We start from the raw sequence: 22,849 nt of genomic DNA on the forward strand, positions 1-22,849 counted from the left end.
TAACCACAGTTGTCGCTGACTGCAAATCCCTCCTTCTTTTACAGAGGCTAGATATTTCAGCAAAAATAGAAATGGTGAGATCCAAATCCACAACTAAAAGGAGACCTCCATCAGTGTTCATGAGCTGCATCAGTCTTTGGCATTGGAAGACCAGCTTTCTTCTGGTTACTCATTTAATACGCATTAACCTGATCCGTTTCTTTTTTTTCTTTTAAAAATACCTTGTGGTCTAAACCCAGTACTTAAAAATAGTTCAAATTAAACAAGATGTCTAAATGTCTAGTTCCCTTGTCCCTTGTCAGGGGAAAACAAACCGTAAGAGATTAAAAAGAACCGTTTCACAGCGAGGGCAAACCGTCAGAGATTAAACAGAACCGTTTCACAGCGAGGGCACTTCAGTAGAGCAGACTACAGTTAAACCTGGTCTGGAGGTGTATGTTCACTGACAGTCCCTATCTCTCTGATCACATACACTCACACACACTCACACACACACACACACACACACACACACACACACACACACACACACACACACACAATCTCCCTCTCACACACACACACACACACACACTGAAAGCTATTGTGCTCTTATCCACACGTGACACCTCACATAAATGCATCAGGTGGGGCAGCGAGCAGTGATGGTTTGTTCAGTACTGACACCAGTATGGTGGTCTTGGCGGTATTGAACCAGCAGACTTCAGAACAGATGTTGAGTCAAGCTTAGGTTTCTGACTGTCACAGTCCGCCTTCACTGACAACAACTTCTGCCTTGCTGCCCGCCACCCAGAGCTGCACTGCGTAACACAGAAGATGAAGCAGTCCAAGCTCATGTGCCAGACTTCAGATACCAAGACCAGCACAGACACTCAGAAGACCTCAGACTTCGATCTCACCACCCAATCAGCAACAGAGCCCTGCCAGCTCTCATCCAAACATTCAACAACCTTTCAAAGCGCCTTTTAAGAAGTTGCTTCCAATTTCCCAGCTCTTGCAGTGAAGCCTGAGAGGGTTGTCAGAGATCAGCTTTTAGAAGTGGACCTCAGTGGTTCAGTCATCACCTGGCCTGGGTGGGACGATGCATATTCTCTCTACACTTTGTTAAAACCAGTTTCAAGTGTTGGCTCTATGGAGCTAGACACATGCACTGATGGCTATGAAGGGTTTTTCTACAGTCCTGCCAGATGTACTCATCTCGTCCTAGCTTTCAGCAAAGTACAAAAAAAAACAACAAGAAAATAAACAAGACATATTAACAATCCAAAAGTCTTACACAAGCAAGACAACAAAATGATGAAAAACAAATGGAATGACTCGAGAAAGAGAAAAAATAAAAAGGGAAAAAAAAATAAAAATAAGATCACAGCTGGAATAATATATAACACATAATAATAACAGCAAAAACCAAAGAAAAGACTTCAATGCAAAGAAAAGAAGAGGGCTGTTCCAGTTAATTCCCTTCTTCCCGGTGGGTGCTCTGGTTGTTGAGGACGCCTTGTTGCTCCGAGGGTTTGGCACAAGACTGGGGAGGTGCAGTTGAGACGGGGCGGAGGAGCGGGAGCGGGGGCAGGAGTGGGGTTTGGCAGGCAGGCGGACGGGGGGACGGTGTGGGCACACAGCAGATCTACTCCCTCTCCATTCGTTTCCTCCGCACTGAGAAAGGGGGACACAGAGAGAAAGAGAGAGAGAGAGAGAAAGAGAGAGGGGGTCATTTATCAGCACCCAAGCATGCTGCCTCAGAGATTTGTGGGCGTGTGGCTTAGCTGCCTGTGGATGTGGCTGTGAGGGTCAGCGGTGTCCAGCACATGCTGCTGGGTTAGATCCACAGGGGTCACTCCAGACTAAACTAATCAACGCAACTATTCAAACTGAAGCATGCACTGTGAATTGTGACCTGCAATTAACAAAAAGAATATAGTTCTGTTGCAAACTCATGTCTGGGATGATGACATAGGTAACTACATGAACTTGTGTTCGCAGTTCTGAACCTAATTTAGGATTTTACGGCCGTCCCAGACATCCAGCACCTTACTCAATTTCATGTGTTCTTCATAATGGATCACTAAATGATGGAATCAATACAAGATGCTGGTACTTAAAAAGGTCCTCAGTTTCATCTCGACTGGGTGCATCTGCGTTCTCAAGCACCTTTAGTACCCCAACACCTGAACATCAGTTCAACTCTTCGGTGAGCAGGTAGCAAGCCGTCCTGAAAATAAACCCAACTCATCCTTAGACAGAATCTGCTCAGTCTGGAGTCCATCATATCATATGTCCGAAGTCATAAAGTGCACCTTAAAACTGTTAGCCAAAACTCTTTTTGCATTCAAACAGGGGCCGTGTGAGCCAGGTTAATGTCTACTCGCACACACTGCAAGCCTTTGCTGTTAGGGAACACGGTTAAGAGGGCATGCTCCGGTTACAGGGCCAAATGGTCACAACCATGCGGTCGGACACCGGATACCCGCGTGAGAGGGGCCACCTCTAGAGGGCGGTGTGGTGCTTGTAGCCGTTTCATCGGAGCAGGACACCTAGGCGGCAGAGGGGGCTTTGAGGTCATGACCCCACCCACGGCAGGGCAGCAGCAGGGCTTCAACAGAGGGAAGACAAGCGAAGGCAACAATAAACAAACACAGCAGTTTCACAGAACAAAGAGCGTTCAGTCTTCACCGCGGCGCTGACATCCAACAATCATGTATTCACAAGAGACGGTAATGCACTTAAGAGGTTAGGCTGGCTTCCAAACAGCGGACAGGACAAAAAGTCCTTCTCAGACCCCAGATTGATGTGGAGCTGTGTGGGCCTAGAAGTGGGCCGGCCCCTGGAATGGCTCAGAAGAAGCCCAGAGGGAGGAACGCAGCAGAGAGGAAATGACTGAACACCAGGGACTTACGTTACAAATCCCCTTCTCACTTTCCCACACATCCAATTACGTGTCTGATCCAACAGCAGACAAGCAATGCTCTTCAAATGACGTTGAACAGTTAAAAAGTGATTGTGAAAAACTTTGTGGTGGCAACTATTTTTATGCCGCCATCTTCCTCTCAACATAATAACCCACTTTGGTGTAATAGTGCGTTTGCATCCTTCTAGTAAACAGCATCTTGGCTTACATACACTATAGCTCCCTGATCTCTGGCAGAGAAGGGTAGTAGCACAGTTTCATCCAAAGCCCGTGCCTGTTCAAACAGCCCTTTAGAATCAAAAAACAACCACAACCATCACTGACGGTGCAGGGTGTGCAAATAACATTACCTGTACTTCCCTGCCAAGGAAATAAATTACATGCTAGCTTTTTTCTAGTTGAATTTTCATACTCAATAATCAAATGAATGTCCATTTGGGGCATAAGGCACTGTGCTTTGCATTCCCCATCTATTTATACACTTGTGTAAATAGTTATCTAGGGTAGCAACAGTAAAACCCCCAAAACCACAAACGTGTTTTATTATAATTTTAAACCAAAAGGTTTACCAAACGTTTTTCAACTAAGAACTGAGTAAAGGGTCTGAATACTTATGTGATATTTCCTTTTTAATCAATTTGCAACAATTTCTAAAATCTAGAGATTGATAAGGGAACAAAATTAATTTAATTTATTTTAGCCTTAGGCTGCAACATAACAAAATGTGAAAAAAGTGAAGACGTCTGAATACTTTCTGAATGCACTGTATATTATGATTCATGTACATTCGAAATCTCTTAGATTATTATTCTAAAATGATTCACGTGCTTCCCCAAAGAGGCAGTTTAGTGTTCTGTGTTACAAGTGACCACATTATCTGTATCTGTTCATACTGACGCGCCCTTGTTAATTCAGCACTATAGCCCTATTCACTTGTCAGGTTACTCCCCTTTTACATCAGAGACCTCAAACCCAACAGGAGGTGATGTCTCACAGCAACAAATCATCTGGAGAAGGCGTCTACGAGTGGCCGCTGAGTGAGCAAGGATGCGTCTAGCACAGAAACCTCTGGCTCTACAGCGCGTACCGGTGAGGCTCTCAGAGAGGTGCTCTTACCCAGGTCGTTGTTCTTGGTGATGGCTGCCCCTGCCCTGGCCCTGGGGCCTTGTTGGGTGAAGTGGTAGCCGAACTTAATGATGCTCGTGCTCTGCTCCAGCATCTTGGCGATCTCCATCTCAGCGGTGGCTCCCAGCTGCTGCCGCTGAGGGAGGGAGGGAGGGACAGGAGAGGGTCAGTCCACCAGCCTGAAAAGTGCTCAACTGCTAAAGCACAAAGCTGGACTGTAGGATAGTGACTTCACAGGGCTAAACTTTAAAGATGCAATGTCTCGGATTTAGGGGCTGAATTGGCTGAAATGTTTTTATTGTTTGCGTATATTGCATTTTTGATGTACAAGAAGAAAGGGGAATCAGTGGCTGCTGGCTAACTGTTCTGTGTTGGGAGAAGTTTGAGAACCCATATGTTGACAAATGGAGGATCATACTTATTATTTAGCACAGGAAAAATCAAGGGAGCATGTCAAAAACATAAAGCAAAACTAAATGGGGACAGGCGACGGCAGAAAACCATGATAAACATGGGTGTGGCCTTTCCCAGATGGAAATGGCTGATGAGGGAGAAATGGAATCAGTGACGCTGAAGTCGCTTGTTTGCTGCTGAACAGGTCATTTAGCCAAACAATCTAAATGTAATCTGTTGTTTGATCGTTTTAGCTAGAACATAAACATAGGGCATATGTACTGACACAACTAACCTTTTCCCTGTGTCAACGTTGAAATCTAATTAATACCAGGATTGTAATTTTACATGTATGCACCAAAACTAGAATTTCTTTGTTATTTGGACCCAAAAGACCCAGTGACTGAGATCAGCCCAGATCTACTGAAAATTATTGCAAAAAAATTAAAAAGTGTAACAAACAAAAAAGCTTTTGAGCTCATGTCAGCTAACAACTAACATAGCCAAACATCACAATTTACACAGAAAGCATATATAGCCTTGGTCCCAGCACATCTAATTGCAGTCAGTATAATTAAAAATGCTCTTGATTAGGTAAATCAAGGGCGTTAATCTAATTATGAGTCACTGATGAGTTTATTCAGGGAAACCTGGATGGATCTTTGTGTAAAAGGCTTTAATGCAGTCATTACCTGGTTGTCAATTTTGATCTCTGCGAGTGTGTCGTTGTCCCTCATGGCGTCAACTAAAGCCAGAACACCGACACTGGTGATGAAGTTCGTCTCCAGGTTGAGGCTCTTCAGGCCCTTGTTCTCTCGCAGCATCTCACTGAAGGCCTGTCCAGAGAGAGGAAACGGGAGACACTTCATGACGTCTAGCTGTTACACTGCCGGTGAGTGTGAAAGTACACACAGCCCAAGGGAACAGGATGTGTACCCGCGGGGCCAGTAAATGTGCTCATTCAGGCATAAATCCCAACAGGCTCATGAGAGAAGACCGGTTTTGTAAGAACAAATCTGTTTTAGTGAGTCTTTGAAAGCATTTTATGCAGTACAGTTCCCTGTGTGTTTCGAGGAGACAATCAGTATGTAATAAGTGAGTCGAGTTCTGACCCTGTACAGATAATCAGCAGAGCTCAGCTGAAGTGTAACCAGTGAAACCAAAACACAAAGCTAAGGCTGTTCTCTAATCTTGAGCTGGTTCATTTGTTCTGCTCTTTTCCCCCTCCCCTGGCGAGGCTCACCACAGCGATGGGGTCGTTGCTCCGTGTGGCAGCCAGGCTGAACTTCTTCACATGCGTGTTCTTCTCCATGGCCTTGGCAAAGTCCTTCAGTGTGGGGATAGGAATGTTCTGGAAAGGTAAAGACATGGAGACTTTAGAGCTTCTGCAGAGCAAGACTTCTGGTTTTCAGCCCAGAACATATACGCAAGTGATGTACCTTGATATTGTTGAGGTTGACCTCTGTCAGAGAGGAGTCATCGGACTTTATCCGTTGCAGCGTCTCTTCTACGTTGGTAGGGTTGGGCGGCTCATCAAAAACAGGCTTGACTTTTTCCCCCTTGATGATGTCTACCATAAAAGAGCACATTATAGAAGTTTCCATAGCAATCCCTACACCATGGTAGAAGACATTACTTTCAAAGCAGATGGTGGGGGAGGGTTGGGCAGTAGAGTCTACTCACTGTTGTAACCGTCTTTACTGCTGGTCCCATCGTAGCTCTGTGTGCTGGTCACGAGTGTGTGAACCCCAAGGATAGCTGTCAGAAACAAACAAACAAACACAAACCATGGGTCTTGATAAGTGCTGACATTTTGGCTCAAAATTGGGCTGGTGGACAAGCAAGCTGATATGCAAACCGGATGAGCAGCTAAATCTATGGTGCTGCATTTCCCAAAGGGATTAAAAGGGTGGGGTGATGTTCCATTGTTTTCAAATACAGACATGTGGAAATTTATTTTTACGCATGAGGGGGCGAAACTGGCCCAAAAGTACAGGAGCCGTGGGCTGGCCCTGCGGATGGGAACACTGCATTAGAAAGGGGCTGCCCTAGGGATCTCTATCTGGCTTTTTAAAAGGGGCTTGCTCTGTTTCTCTTCACAGCGCCAGTAAAGCTCCGGTGAGAAGACTGTACAGTTACAGGCACAACTGACATTACAGACAAGAACCAAAGGGCCAGGAAAGAGGCGTCTACCCCTCCCTTCAGCCAGGTCCCCTTGAATTAGAATCCCTAAAAGCTTTGACTTCAGAGTCACTCAGCCAGTGAAGAGGAATGACTACAGGCTGCCAACTGAGGGTCCTTTGTTGGGGCTGCCCTCTTTCCCACACTGTCTCTGTCTGTCTGTGCGTAAGTGAGTGATGTTTCTTTCTTAAACTAAAATGGTGAACTTGCAGAACGTACAATGTCTTACTGTTGTCCTGGCAATGCTACTAACAGTACAGTAACTGTAGACTCCAAAAAACAGGAGACACACTCTTGGGTTCTCCCACTCCTCCTACCTGCTAGGTCACAGAGCTCTGTGTCTGTGGCACTGGAGAGAGCTTCTTCTAGTTCCGGGTCAAGGGTCGTCACTTCCTCTTGTCGGGCTTCCATGGGCTTCTGCTTGGGTACATACGCTTTTCCTAAAGGGTAGAAGAACAAAGATGAGTCTACTGTCACAGACACTCCTACACATATATTATATCATATTTTTCTTCTGAGAGGCCCTTGCGGTTTCACTACCAGCACATCAGCAGCATCAGGCTGTAAGCACATGGTCAAGCTTAAGCACAAAGACTCGGTTCTGCCCGGGCGGCCGTCACACACAGTGTCTGTGTTGTGCTTCAGGAGTCTTCGTGAGTCAGAGTCAGCAGTGAGAAGACGTGGGGAGCGGACTCATCCCATCTCAAGAAGAACCAAAGCTACTAGGGAGTTGTGCCAAATGAGGCAACAGAGAAGGTCTTAATCTGACCACGATGTCAGTCAGCTGGGGGGGTTTTGCGTTAATGCTGAACAGACACTACTACTCGTGAACGTTAAGGACAAAAGGAAAAGCAGTGTGCAGGACAGGAAGTGAGCTCATTGGATCTGATTTTTGAAAAAAAGGTAGGGAATAGGGATAGAAGGGAAACACCAGAGATGAACGTGAGTAGAGGACAGATCTGACTCTATTCCACCTCATCTCGTTCTAGTCTAGGGTCAAGAACAAGTTGAGGTACAGCTCACATCTGGTGTGTGTGTGTGTGTGTGTGAACTGAAGTGTGTGCACACACTTTCCAATAACTTCTGACACAAACCCTAACAGCAAAGCCAGCAGAAGCCACAACATGCGATCACATTTCCCATCAGCCTCGGCTTTCCAGCGTGACTCGCTCTACCTCCACGCCTCGGCTGCGCTGTGCTCTCCCACAGTCCCCAGAACATGCTGACGATGGTGGAACCCAAACCCCTCTCACTTACTCTCAGTCATGGCTCTCTGCAAACCGCTTTGTAGTTCACTGGCCTGGTGCTGCTCCAGATCTCTTTATTAGTGCCCTGGGGGAGGGGTGGGTTAAAGATTCTAAATTCAGACCAACAGCAGCCCTCATAGTTGATGTCGCTCACTGCACGCAAAGCACTTTTCAAATAACTTCCAAATGGAAAACACACATCTGCTTTTAAGATGAGCACCACATTAAAGGATGCGGTGTTCACTTGGCTGATGCTGGGATTTGTTTGGCTGTGGACTGGGGGGGGCGATGCATCATGTGTACAAAGCAGGGGCCAGCAGGAAGGTGGACATCTCCTGATTCTATACGCCATGATCATTACGGGTCTGTGAGTCGATTTCATTTGGAGAAACGCGATCCGCGGGGGTAGTCTTTCACCTCCTCGCAGATAAAGATAGTTGTCTACTGCACTCTGAGTAATGTCCAGAGGGTATGACTACCCTACACCACTGTGTGAAACCAGGAGCGTGGGGAGGAGGGGGGGGGGTTACCCCTCGGGAGCTGTTGAAGGTGGTTAAGAGCATGTTCGCACCCACTCTGGGTACCCTGCACTGAAAGAGACCAAAAGCACACCAGGAGTTTCACAGATAGGTGCTGCCTCCATCTTCAAGAAATAACTCCCATGTTAAAAGAACAGGAGGATAGCATTCTATATGAACTAAGTTTTCCCTATGCAAGTCCCAGGACCTGTTCATGTCGCACAGCATCCACAGAATCCTGGCCGACCTCACCAAAAGACACAGGGATCAGGATGCAGGCGTCCCATCAAGGAGGGCAACTATTATGGGTGTACATTCCTGTGAGTGTATGTACCCTTCTCCCCTATCTGTGCCTGGCATCAGAAGCCAGAGGCTCAGTCTCCACCATCTTAGCGCAGTTTCCTTCAAGGCTGGGACACAATATCTGAAGCTTTCAGGAAACACACAAGAGGTCCCCCAGGAGCAGATAGAGAAGTCCAACGGCCCACGAGAAGGAATGCCACAAATCAACAAACACGCAACCAATACCAGAAGACTACGCCTGGGCCCAATCAAGTTGAGCACAAGCCCACAAAGGATGAGGTAAGTGGAAAACTATTTCAGTGGGGGGAAAAAAACCCAATATGAGTAATTCTTCAACTCAGCGGGGGAAGGTTCTCTTACATGTACACCCCCATGTTGACCCCTGCCAAGTGGAGAGAAAACTGTATTTAGAGTAATTACACTGACTGCATGACTGAAATCATGTTTATAAAACAGTGCTGTTCCTGATGCACTCTGACATAATCCACCATTAATCTTGGGAGAGTGAACACTGCTTTGGTTTCCTTGTGCCATTCTCTGAAGCGTGAGAAAGAGGCAACCCAACTGGAGACCCTGTTGCAAAGTCCTTGTCCAGACATAAAAGCGGACAGAAAGTAGGGCCTTTCACACAAGAGTCAGGCGGGACATGGAAATAGGGAGCTCCCTGAATCTGCCGAAAGACGTGCAAGCAAGATGGCAGAGAAGAGAGAGGAGCTGTTGCCTGAGATGCCACAAGGGAACATGGCGTACAAGGGCAGATTCAGGCTTTTCAAAGAGAGGGCACTTTCATGCGCCCTCAATTCAATAACTCACTCCTCTGGAAAGCACCTCTTTGTTTAAGCACAGAACTACGTTCTATCCCTGTCCAGATTGCTAGATGTGTCATGCCTATGTTAAGGCATGTTAGTACTCTGGTGTTTTGAAAACAGAGTTAAAAGGGAGACAGTCCTGCCCTTTTCCGCTCAGTAGCTGCTGGTAAGACCGGACTGGACACTGTTTAGAGCGGAGCTTGGCGCGTTTCCATGGTGACCTGCAGTGGGTGGCTCAGCCACAACTGACCCTTTGAGTTTACCCATGCCGCCTCTCCCTTCTCTCCCCTGCAGTGATGGACAGATGGCCCATTCTTTCACTCTGTCCTTTTTCAATCTCTCTCTCCCTTGGCTCACCCGTTCCCTCATTCTCTGGCTCTCCAGGAGAAGGAAGTCGCACAGCTCCAACGGCCAGCATGGTGAGAGGGTATTGGCGAGGCTCAGGGAGCCGTGCTAGGGGCCTGCGGATGGGGAGATTCATGAGTGGAGATTAGAATCCGCTGAAGAGCCTTGTCATCGTTAAGCTTTATTCATGGCTGCTGCAGTGCGGCCAGAGAGGCCCAGGGAGGTGGAGCGCGATGGGAGAGACTGACTCGACCTCTGCTGCACACTCTAGTCAACATCACTGCATAGTCAACAATACAGTAAGGAAACCCTGCTGATATGATCAGGGAATGGCCAAGTACACAATGACTGAAGCTTTTTAAAAGTCTTTTAAAAATAAATCAAATAAAGGGAAGTCTGTCACACAAGCACACAAGAGTGTGAGGGCGTTGCCATGGCACTGAGGCACAAAAACAAATGCAATGCCAGGCGACCAGAGGCTGCCACTGCATCACTGCAGGCAAAACTTGAGTTGACTTTTAAACATTTTTGAAATGCCCAGTCCTGCTTCTACACTGCAGAGCAGGGGAGCAGTGACTACACCATGGGAGACCGGCACTTCCTGTTTCCTCTCACACACAACAATTAGACAGCAATCAACGGCACTGGTCTGGCACAGGCAGGCAGGCAGGCAAACAAACAAGCCAGATCAATGCCAGAGAGGAAAATGCCCTGCTGTCGCATGGGACTCCACTAGCAGTCAAACAACGCCACTTCACGCTTAAATCCTTTGTTGTTTGCTTTAAAACACAACCAACTTAACAAAAAAAAAGCTCTGCATTAGTGGTAGCTCTGCTGCATAAATCAAATCGGGGGCACTAAACTTACCCCCCCTTGTCAGAGGAGGAGTGCAGTGAAATAGTGTTTATAAATCAGTCTCACCGCAGTCTTTGGCATGGCCAAGACCAAGCTAACACTCCAGCAGCCTGATGAATGAGCCTGGGGCACAAGCCCAGCCACTCAGTGTTGCGCACTCGCGCACACACACACACACCAACCCTCCAGACAGGACAAAATCCTATACTGCTTACCAAGCATGAGTCACCAAAAAAAAGAAACCAGACAGGTTTCACCAGAGCGCCTCTTCAAACCTTCACTCTGCAGGATTCACCAGGCCAATGCCACAACCCCTGCAGCACTGTGCTATGATGTCTCTGCCCTGACTCTATACAGGAAGCCAACATTAGGAGAGAATGACTCACTTCCTGTCCGGTTCTCAGAACTACAAAGCATCTCACATCACGTCATCTCACATCAGCCACTTATCTGCGACAGGGCTTTATGAGAAGGGATTCTTCTGTGTGGTTTTGGATCGGAACAGGAAAAGGACTGGAACCAAGTGTCACAGCTTCTCCTTTCCACCCTGGGCCAGAGAGGAGCCCCTCTGCTTCAGCGTCCCGGCCAGAGGGCAGGAATGTGTCAAAGGTCTATTTCTGACAGCTGCCATTTATTTAATTCAACTGCCCGCTCGCATCGCCAGGGACCAACACTCACCACTGTGGAATTCCTCTGGACATGTTCCAGTACACAGCGTTCCATTACACCAAGATTTCTGGGTGTATTTCACATGTGTGCATCTGCCCTCTTGCACTCTCGTCTTTCTCACACTCTCACTCACACACACACACACACACACACACACACACACACACACACACACACACTCTACCAGACTCTTGAACCACATCTGTGTCCACATGCACACATCCACAGCCTTCACACCCAGGGCTTCTGGGGCTGAGAATCTCCAGAGCTCTCTGTGTCTGTGGGAGTGCATGTCAAAGAAACATTGCACTAGTCTGCCATGCTGAGTGCAGGACCGGTAAAGGAGGTAAAAGCTGTAATTCTATTAGGGTGTGTATGCTCTGCTTTAATGGAGGCCATTCATGAATCTCAAGTTACCCACCTCCTCCATAATTTCATTGTGCAACAGACAGTGTACGTACGTTCCCCTCTCTAAGTGAGTGTGTGTGCGCAGAGTGTGTGTGTGCGTGTGTGCGCAGAGTGTGTGTGGCACTGCAGCAGGTTACATAACAGGAGGCGGAGGGTGCATTGGTAATACCTGCAGTGCCAGCAGAGTGGGAATTACAACAGAAGCTGAAGCAACCCACACATCCTCACAAACACAGAGCTGCCAACTGCCACACATGCAGACCTACACTCACACAGACCTACACTCACACAGACACACACTCACACAGACACACATGCAGACCTACTCACACAGACACACATGCAGAACTACACTCACACAGAACTACACTCACACAGACACACACTCACACAGACCTCCATGCAGACCTACTCACACAGACACACATGCAGAACTACACTCACACAGACACACATGCAGACCTACACTCACACAGAACTACACTCACACAGACCTACATGCAGAACTACACTCACACAGAACTACACTCACACACACTCACACAGACCTACATGTCTAACTACACTCACACAGACCTACACTCACACAGACCTACATGCAGAACTACACTCACACAGACCTACACTCACGCAGACACACACTCACACAGACCTACACTCACACAGACCTACACTCACACAGACACACACTCACACAGACACACACTCACACAGACACACACTCACACAGACCTACACTCACACAGAACTACACTCACACAGACCTACACTCACGCAGACACACACTCACACAGACCTACACTCACACAGACCTACACTCACACAGACACACACTCACACAGACCTACACTCACACAGAACTACACTCACACAGACACACACTCACACAGACCGACATGCAGAACTACACTCACACAGACCGACATGCAGAACTATACTCACACAGAACTACACTCACACAGACCTACACTCACACAGAACTACACTCACACAGACACACACTCACACAGACCGACATGCAGAACTACTCACACAGACCGACATGCAGAACTATACTCACACAGAACTACACTCACACAGACCTACACTCACACAGACCTACACTCACACAGAACTACACTCACACAGACACACACTCACACAGACCTACATGCAGAACTACACTCACACAGAACTACACTCACACAGACACACACTCACACAGACCTACATGCAGAACTATACTCACACAGAACTACACTCACACAGACCTACACTCACACAGACCTACACTCACACAGACCTACACTCACACAGACACACACTCACACAGACCTACATGCAGAACTACACTCACACAGAACTACACTCACACAGACACACACTCACACAGACCTACACTCACACAGACACACACACACACAGACCTACACTCACACAGACACACACACTCACACAGACCTACACTCACACAGACCTACACTCACACAGACCTACATGCAGAACTATACTCACACAGACCTACACTCACACAGACCTACATGCAGAACTACACTCACACAGACCTACACTCACACAGACCTACACTCACACAGAACTACACTCACACAGACCTACATGCAGAACTACACTCACACAGACCTACATGTCTAACTTGGGACAACGATTAAAAGCACAAAATAACAAAGACACACTACACAGTAAACCCTGCTGTGTTAAAGACACACTATGTTCTATAACAGTACACCCAGCTGTGTTAAAGACACACTATGCTCTATAACAGTACACCCAGCTGTGGGACCTGCACCAAACGGAGGTAACAGACATGGGCAGCCATGTGTGATGCTTCTGGTTATGCGCTATGGAAACCAGCATCTCATGGATTAAACAAACCTGAACGTGTCATTCAGGCACCTTATGCAAGGTGGCTCACCTTTCCTTTCTCCTGTGAAGGGCAGAACGTCGTCCCTATCTTTATATTCCAGGGCCTCCTTCTCCAGATAGTTGAGCAGCCGCTCTCTATTATAGGGTCCTGTGGCTTCCTTCCCCGTCTGGTCTTTCTGTCGCATGCCAGCTGGCAACAGTGCATTCTGGAAGAAAAAGACAAAGGTACTAAAATCGCAGTCATTTTTTTAGCTGGTATTGATTTGGCAAATCTATTTACTATAAATAACAAGAGGCATTTCCATTCTTCACAGGCTCTGCATAAGGAAATAAACAAACAAATCCTGGGCTGTCTCCGGGGCACATTTGCATGAGACTACAAACAAGCGCTCGTTCATCGACCTCGGAAAGTCACCCAGCAAGGCTGCAGACCAGGAAGAAAGACTTTCCTCCAACCCAGAAGCAGGACTGAAAGAAAAAGACGTCTCATCTCTCTGCTCTCCTCTCTTACTCCTTCACTCCTGCCTTACCTCTGGGTCCATTTCCTCCAGAGCATTTTCCAGTTGTTTGAGCTCCTCTTCGGAGAGCTTGTTGAGGATCTCATCCTCATCTATGTCCTTGTACTTCTCCAGGTCTTTCTTGAATGGCAACGCCATCTTTGCAGGAATGTTTGTCGTCTGGTAGCTCAGCCTCTCAACTCCTCTTCAGGGTCAGTGTGTTACGCCAGAGATGGGGGATTCCTTCTGATGAACAGAAAAAGAAATACAAAGAGGAGGTCAGAATATAGAAGAATCTCTCTTTGCTATCACTCCATCGGAGAGAGGCATGAAGTTCACATTCATGTAGTGCTCTCGGTCATCAGCTGCGTGAAACCAAGGCAGAATGAAAGGTTACTTGCAAAGCCGGTCTCTTTTACAGTTGTCTGAGGCACAATGGCTGCATTCATACTGAAATAAAAAAAAGTCCCAGATTCTTTGGACAGTCACACTCATCCCATGTTCAATATGAACTACAACTAAACACTGCGAGATCTCCAATTTTGGGTTTGTGTCAGTTATCAATTATAATGCAGCTACATTGATATGCCCCTTCAAAACAAATTATTTTAACTATGTAATATATTATGCAAAATGTATAATATAGGGGACACTGATTTCTTTACTGATAAGCCTGAACAGTACCAGCTGACAGAGGGACGGTAATGCAGAACAGACCTGGCAGGTTAAGAGTAAGTGGTGGAGAGGAGAGGAGTGGAAGAGACAGAAGAAACTAGAAACTAGAAACTAGAAAACTCTCCCATGGTCACTGGTTTTTTTCAAACTTTCCAACAGATGTTTGCCATTCTCCGGCCACAAGCGGCCTGTCTCTCATACACACTCTGACCCTGCGCTGGAACACTCCCTCTTACAACATCTCATTCCCATCCCTCGGTGACCCAATCCTGACCCCAGACTCTTCCTGCAGCTCATCTCACATGAAGAACACAACAATAGTAGTGGGGGTGGGGGGCTCCTGAGCACCAGGACACTGTCCACGCATGTGTTGCTCATTAGCTCCAGGACATGAACACAGAAACTACCCTACTTATCTCATTAGTTTAAAGCTCCTTTCACATTGCTGCACTGAGAACTGGTTTTATGTCTGCCCTAATACACAAAGGGCACTGAAAGTCATTCCATCAAGGTGACACGCTGCCTTTAAAAACAACTAGCCTACATGCCATTACAGCAACTTTGTAGCCTACATGACGAATTTCATTTTAAATGTGCATGTCTCCACTGGGAACTGGGAAAGGATCAATGGCCCTAAACTTAAGAATGCGATGACAGAGGACATGAAACATGCAACCAGTGCTCTTGCATAACGCCACATCATTCATTGGTCACAGCACCACACAACAGGGCTTTCTTTTATTAACCAAACACAACCATACACAACCCAACTGTCTTTCCTACCAGGAAACTCAATCTCAAAAACACTATCTTGTGACAATATACTGCATGTCACTGTGGAGCCCTTGATCCCATGCTAGACACTTTTAAAGGACCTGGGAAGGTCACTGGCGAGCCGGGCACATGCTGAGCAGACCACTAACACTCGGTTTGGGTGCAAATGGAAAAATAAAGTGTGGCACTCAGAGGCAGACGAAGGGCTGTTGTGATGGTAAATATGAGGAGAACCGGCACACTGTGACTCACTTACAGCAGGTCTGCCTGTGAGCCGTTGTGGTTACACAGCAAAGCCAACCCAAGGTTAGGTCACCGGCTGGCTCCAGTCCCCCAAACAGAACACACACATAGGTACACTACACCAGGCAAGCCTACTCTTTTAATTTCCTTCAAACCTGTAACAGTTAAGATTCACTATGAAGAAACCAAACCTAAAAGACAGAAATCAGGAAATCATCTTGTCCCTATGCCTGTAAAATGAATACAATATTGCAGATGACGTGCACATTCAATTTCTTAATCCCAAAACTAGTCTATCTGTCTCTGAAAGCATAAGCCAGTTTTCTGAGTTCTATTATTCATTTTTTTTATCAAAAAGAAATAATTTTCCACTTGGTTCAGCCAACACTGCACCAGTCACATATACAACATTTCCAGTTGTACAGCATACCACAATTTATGATGCAATCAAATTGGAATCATGATGGTTTTTTAAATATTACTTCGATTACTAAGGGGCCGTTTACACGGAGCCTGGAATGCCTGAATCCGGAAAGATTGTTGTCGGCCTCTCATTAACACGAACCCGGCGGATTGGGTCACTGCAACCTACAGAGTGGACAGATTCGAACCCGCCAGTGGATCCGTGTTCGTCTAAACGCCCGATCCCCACACTTTCTAACCTGATGACGTAATTGCCCTACGTGAACGCCTCGCAACCTCAGCCTGAACCCTTATTAACCCTGCTGCGTCACTTCATAACAACAACAACCTAAACTAAATTGATGTTGTTAAGAAGCTGGTTAGGAAAGGGATGACATTAACAAGCCACTGTTTAATCTATTTGCATCAGACCATTGTTAAAAACCGTTTTTTTAAAAGTGTCAGCAATAGCCTGTATGAGCAAATCTGACGTGAGAAGATTTTTATTATAGACGGAAGTTTCAAACTTAACACAAACGAGGGTTATGGCGAAGTGCGCGATTCCAACTACCGTAATTTCCGGACTATTGAGCGCACCTGAATATAAGCCTCACCCACTGAATTTAAAAAAAATATATTATTTTTAACATAAATAAGCCGCACATGTCTATAAGCCGCAGGTGCCTACCGGTACATTGAAACAAATTAACTTTACACAGGCTAAAAGTAATACAATAGTGATGCATATTATTAGTTTTGCCAGTTACGTTAAGTGCACTGTTGCTTTAAGAGAGCACAGTTGCAAGAGTCAATCAGAAGCTAGAACGTTAGATTGAAGACAGCGAGATAAAAGAAAGACGCTAGTTTGAAACCAGTGAGCTAAACAACTTGAAAAGACTGGATTTGTATTGTTGTAAACTTTTTATTTTATTTTCTAACGTGTTTTGAGTTGTGTTCTGTCTACGCCGGTAGACTGTGGTTATATTGACATTAGTTAAGTTATTGAGAGATACTGAGAAATCGCGTGGAGCTAAGCATCCATGCGGCTGCATCCATGCTAGCATCCTAGCTCCACAAAGCCACCGTAAATACAAAGACACCGTATACAGTCACAGGTATCATAATCCATAAATTAGCCGCGTCATTGTTTAAGCCGCGAGGTTCAAAGCGTGGGGAAAAAGTAGTGGCTTATAGTCCGGAAATTACGGTAGTCCTGTTTGAGTGCTGTGGTAACAGTGATTTCAGATGGTAGAGAAGTCGTTCAGCAATCGGAAGATTTTTACTTTGGATCTTGACGTCTGTCTTCTGTCACTTTAAGCGCATGCTCAATGGCGACTTTACAGCAGATTCAACCGCTCAAGCGATTCCATGTGAACGCAATTTTTTCTTGACAAGGCTCCGTGTGAACGCGATAAAAAAAGGTACCCGATCCAAAAAATAATCCAGATTCAGGCAATCCAGGCTCCGTGTAAATGTGGCCTAAGACCTGCAAAAACTGAAGGCTGTCAGGTCAGTGGGTGTGGGCTGGCCTAGGACTGCAGCCCACCAGCAAAGGCTAAACCAGTCTAATCTAGCAGAAAATCCATAATGCTCTTACGTTTGTTTACTGTCAATAACACAGGGGGACATGTTTACTACAGGACAGGGCAAATACAGGGAAACGCCCATCCCTCTTTTAGCCCATAGTGACGAATGCAGGTGATGTCAGTATTTCAAATTCCAGGTGCCACATAGGCCACGAATTAGACTGAATTAATTTTAAAAAGGCATTGTGAGATTTTTGTGTTGGTGTATTCGTGACCTTAAAAAAGGTCGGAAATGTTTTTTCCCCCCAATGTGGCCAGGAGCTGCACACCTCATAAGAAGTCTGCAAAAAAAAAAAAAAAACTCCTGACTTGCTTTTAGAAAAAAAAAAAAAAGAGTTTTCCATTCAAAGATACATAGCCTAAGGCAGCACAACAATTTACACACAAAGAGAACCAATACCTAATACATCATGAATGAATGTTGACATTATTAGAAAAATCTAACTTTATGTCCTTGTCCTTTGATAACTACTGCGTTAGACCTACATCTGTTTAAAGGCAGCTGTTCAATAACTTAAGTCAGTGGACTGACTATAAGCATGCTGTTGGTTGCAGATAGAGACATGACATCAATCATCTACCAATTGAGCATTCATGTATCTTTACATACATCACTACATGTTGGTAGGACGCATGCCCTGATACCGGTACCAGTATTTGGCTGATACTGTGCTCATATACTCATACTCAAAAACATTCTCCGATACCATACACGCATACCACTTCATCCTAGTAGTCAACATACTGATAATGTCTGTAATGTAATCAATAGCATGCTGATCATGTGTAATGTAATCATTGGAATGTCAATGTGCTCAACTCATTGTGTCGCTGTGTACAATGCTTCCCAACTGTGACTGAGTAGTATAGTGTTGAGTAGTATAATGTTGAGTGTGCCATGAGTTGGTTTTGGAGCTCAGTTTCACTACACAGGTAACTCCGTCCAATGACAGATGTCAGGTAGCTTGATCTTATCACTCTTCTGTCTCACTTTTAATCAGTTTAATTTTGGACAACAAAAACTGTAAACTACAACCGGAAGCACATTTTTGGTTCTTGTTTCCATTGTCAATGTTGAAATAAATGCACAAATGCACAAATAAATGCACCTTTCCTTAAAACCTTCTCCCAGGCAGACCTTCCACATAACCGTGGTACAGGAGGTAGAGAAGTCGTTTAGTAATCAAAAGGTTGCTCTTGAGCAAGACACTGAACCCCTAATTGCTCCTGATGTGCAGTGTGCCATCAGTGTAAATGTAAAATGTGTATACATTGTAAGTCGCTTTGGATAAAAGCGTCTGCTAAATGACTAAATGTAAATGTAAATAACCTACCACTGGGTTTCAGCTTCAGGATTATGCCTGGGTTAAATTAGCAATTGTGTGGAATTTGCCCATTAATACAAAAAAAAATGTGTCCCCCATGGGGTCTTCCCTACTTTATGTGCACCAAAAGTGGGAGGAAACTAGGAAAACTAGGAAGGAAACTAACTTTTTTTCCATTATGACACACAACAGATGGAGGTATCGGGCTAAATTTAGCTGTCCTCCTGCCTCAGCACTCTGAAGTGGCTTCCATCCTCCCTTTTCTGAATAACACCAGGGGGATGAAGATGGTAGACACGGAGGAGACGGATGATAGCTTCACACATGCATGCAGAGCTTCATTCCAACAGGGAGCACGCAAGTGGGAATCGAGGCTACACCTACACAAAGTTAGACATTAATCGTCTGCCTGGTATACTCAAATATCTCTGCATCAAAACCTTAAAAACTGCTTGTCAACATGATGATGGCATCAGTGAATGTCAAATAATGATTAACAGATACACGGCTATTAATGCTACTCCACTGATGCAATGACGTTACACATCCGGTTTGGGTGTGCTGGGGTTTACATCCTTAAGACTGCTATTTCATAACAATTTTGAAGAAATACAATGTGAACTGTTCAGCTGCATGGTTCATCGTTTACATGGTTCAGGCAAATGGAACATTGCTTGAGGACCGGGAGAACCCCACAACCACAAAATTACACACGCAATGCGAATAAAACATACATTTGGAAAATCAATCAAATTCTTTGCTGTTGCAGGGCTGCAAGACTACATGAGAGCGAGGCGATCAGATTTCTTGGGTGCGTCTTAAATACGTCTCCCCGTCCTTGTTCGTTGTGCTGGACCACACCCTAGGCTAGGGCAGATTCTGATATTATCTCGACACAGAGGGTGGTGATGAAGGGAGAGCACACAGAAATCATGGTGGTTTTCTTGATTACAACAAGAAATCTCAAGGCAGATATTAGCAATGTAACATTAACTGTACGTAACTAAGTTGTAATTGGTACCTCTGGAACGGGGGCACAAAGGCCCTATGCATACAGAAATACTTCATACAAAGGGTAACGGAAAGTCTGAAAGCTCGTAGCATTGAAGGAAGTGTCAAATGTTATACAGTCTGTCGACAAAATAACGGTGGCTGCATATATTCACAATTTTACTACAGCTTACGTGGACGCGCCCGCTCAGCAGTTGCAGGGAGGTTATGGAATTTCATTCAGCCAAGAGCTCTGTTTTCGCATGGCTTACCAGACAGGTCTTTCTTCTCGCAAGAAGTGGGGAATGGCCAATACAACAAAACCAGTGAATGAAACAAAAAGTTGACTGAAAGAATCGTACTTACGGAGAAACCAACAAGATGCGACAACCGTTTATCAGCTATCAACAAGAAGATACCTAACTTGTAACGGCAGGCGTAGTCCACGGTAACAGATGATATTGCACGAAAACACTTCGGAACTATTCACCATGCGCATTGACTTACTACCCAAGCATCTCAGTTCATTCAATGAGCTAACTCCTTGATAACATAGCGCTGAATGACTAGACCGTTTCTCCTTAAAAAAAAACTAGCTAGCTAGCCGAGTGGGCCGTTTTGTAGTCATCATCATTACATGGAATCGTATTGCATCTTGATTTCCTAGCTAGGATAGCAAAGCCAAGCTGGTGCGTTAGTTAACGTCAAATCAATTTAGGTAATCAACTGATAACATTACACATAACGTTACCAGAGGCTTGTTGACTTTAACCATGTCTGCAAACTGTTTTTGTCGCTCGTGGTTCTCACACTGTGATTAATAGCGATTATTTCCATTTCATCCATGGTAATAGCCAACGAACGTTGGTAAATAGACGTTGTTGAGGACGATACATCATTTAACAGCTAATTGTGAATGATTAACTATGTAATAAAATCCTGGGTAAGTAATGTGTTGATGTCTACAAGTGGAAAAAGTGGATCTCAATCAATGTTTCAGGGAACACACCTTCCTAGCGTAAGTGTATACTAGTTAGCTATGCCGTCGCATGAACGTCAAGTAAGCACTGACAACGACAGCCTAGCCCGTTAGCTAGCTAGTTAGCATGGCTAGCAAGTTAGTAAACGATGTGTTTTCTAAAATACTAAAAGAGGCTGTTTAAAGTAGACGAGTAATACACAGTACAACGAGTGCGTTCTTTGCATTATTCTTACCTTGAATACTTCTCGTCTGCGAGCACACCCTAGCACGACTTTGCTGACACTTGGCTAAATCCAAGAAATCTTCCCAGAGCGAGATCCACTCACCCGAAGGGCGGTACCACAGGAAGCTATCAAGTTGAACGAAGTGTGTTGAACAATCCAGGAACAGGGTAGCAGTAGTGAAATTCCACCAATCAAAAGCGGATACGATTGGAAAGTTCGTACGACAAGGACACTGGGATACGTAGTTCATATATGGAAAATTTATATTAAAAATCATTACAGACGAACAGTTATTTTAATATTATCTTTAGAGACAATAGCGATGGGTTATTTCATATATGTTTCACATGTGTGAGGTTTTCCAGTTCTTAAAACAAAAAGCTTTAACCCCCCCACCCCCACACACAGACACACACACACTAAAAAAGTATCAGACAAGTTGATTTCAGACAGAGAATATATAGGTGTAAGGTTTGCTTATTATCCTGGAGAAAAACTCCTTCACAGTGTTTCCATGGTCATGCTCATAAGTACATGTTTAATATGAAAGAATTAAGTTGCAGATTTGATTGTCATGAATGATTGCTGAATGTGTGTCCCTCAATTTGTACATACACGTTGTGTATATGGGTGTGTTTTGACTGAGATACTGTACTGTAGTACAGTACTCTGTACTGTCTTGACTCTGTACTGTCTAAACTTCAACACCTCTCCCCTGGATTACCTCAGATTTTATTATGTGGATCCTCCTCTTTTCAGTTTACGCCACTTTATTAGATTATCCACGTTATTAGATTATCCATTATTTATTAGTATTTACCATTCCCCCCACATGACTCCATATTTTATTTCCGTTTGGATGTAGGATTTTGAAGACAGAGCTCTTGCACAATCCAGCTATCCAACATTAGCATTCAACATGCCACATCTTTGACCCCAACTAAAGTGGCAAGAAATATATGATTGCTATTATTATTATTGTTGTTGTCATATGCTAAATCCTTCAACCTAAATCCTACCCACAAAATATGTGTACATATGATTTAATATCCTGAAACTTCAATGAAGTCTATTAAAAAAAATACATATATATTGCTTCCATATGCAGAATTAATTTTTCAAGTGGGTAGTGCATCATGTGTAATTCTTCCAAGAAACTTCATATCTTCTCTTCTCTTCTCATCTCATCTCAGCCCCATGCACAGACTTTACCACTTACATATTCTGCACTACTATCACTTTGCTCTTTGCACTTTCATAACACACACACACACACACACACACACACACACACACACACACACACACACACACACACACACCACTATCTTGCACTACCCATCCTCTCAAGCACAAGAACATTATTTATATTTTTTGCACTATCCACACCAGCAGCACAAGATCACTTTCCTCCTGGACACAGACACTGTCAAAATCATTGCACATTACAATAGGGTTTCCTGTATCTGGAAACACTCTGTGTGAAAATGTTCTCCCTATGTGTATGTATATATGTTCTTCCTATGT

The 22,849-nt window shown here is 44.9% G+C and overlaps 1 protein-coding gene across 1 annotated transcript; it reads right to left on the reverse strand.

Moving 5' to 3' along the window:
- Window positions 1–522: 522 nt before the first annotated feature.
- tmod2 (tropomodulin 2) lies at window positions 523–21,474 on the reverse strand. Its single transcript, XM_012814936.3, has 10 exons — window positions 21,332–21,474; window positions 14,155–14,367; window positions 13,674–13,830; window positions 6,925–7,047; window positions 6,110–6,184; window positions 5,866–5,996; window positions 5,670–5,777; window positions 5,119–5,262; window positions 4,025–4,169; window positions 523–1,656 (listed from the first exon to the last, which is right to left on the reverse strand). The coding sequence occupies exons 2-10, from the start codon at window positions 14,278–14,280 to the stop codon at window positions 1,628–1,630; spliced, it is 1,038 nt and encodes a 345-aa protein (XP_012670390.1). The 5' UTR covers window positions 14,281–14,367; window positions 21,332–21,474; the 3' UTR covers window positions 523–1,627.
- Window positions 21,475–22,849: the final 1,375 nt, after the last annotated feature.

The sequence above is a fragment of the Clupea harengus genome, chromosome 6 (assembly GCF_900700415.2).
Source record: "Clupea harengus chromosome 6, Ch_v2.0.2, whole genome shotgun sequence".
Taxonomy (NCBI): Eukaryota; Metazoa; Chordata; class Actinopteri; order Clupeiformes; family Clupeidae; genus Clupea; species Clupea harengus.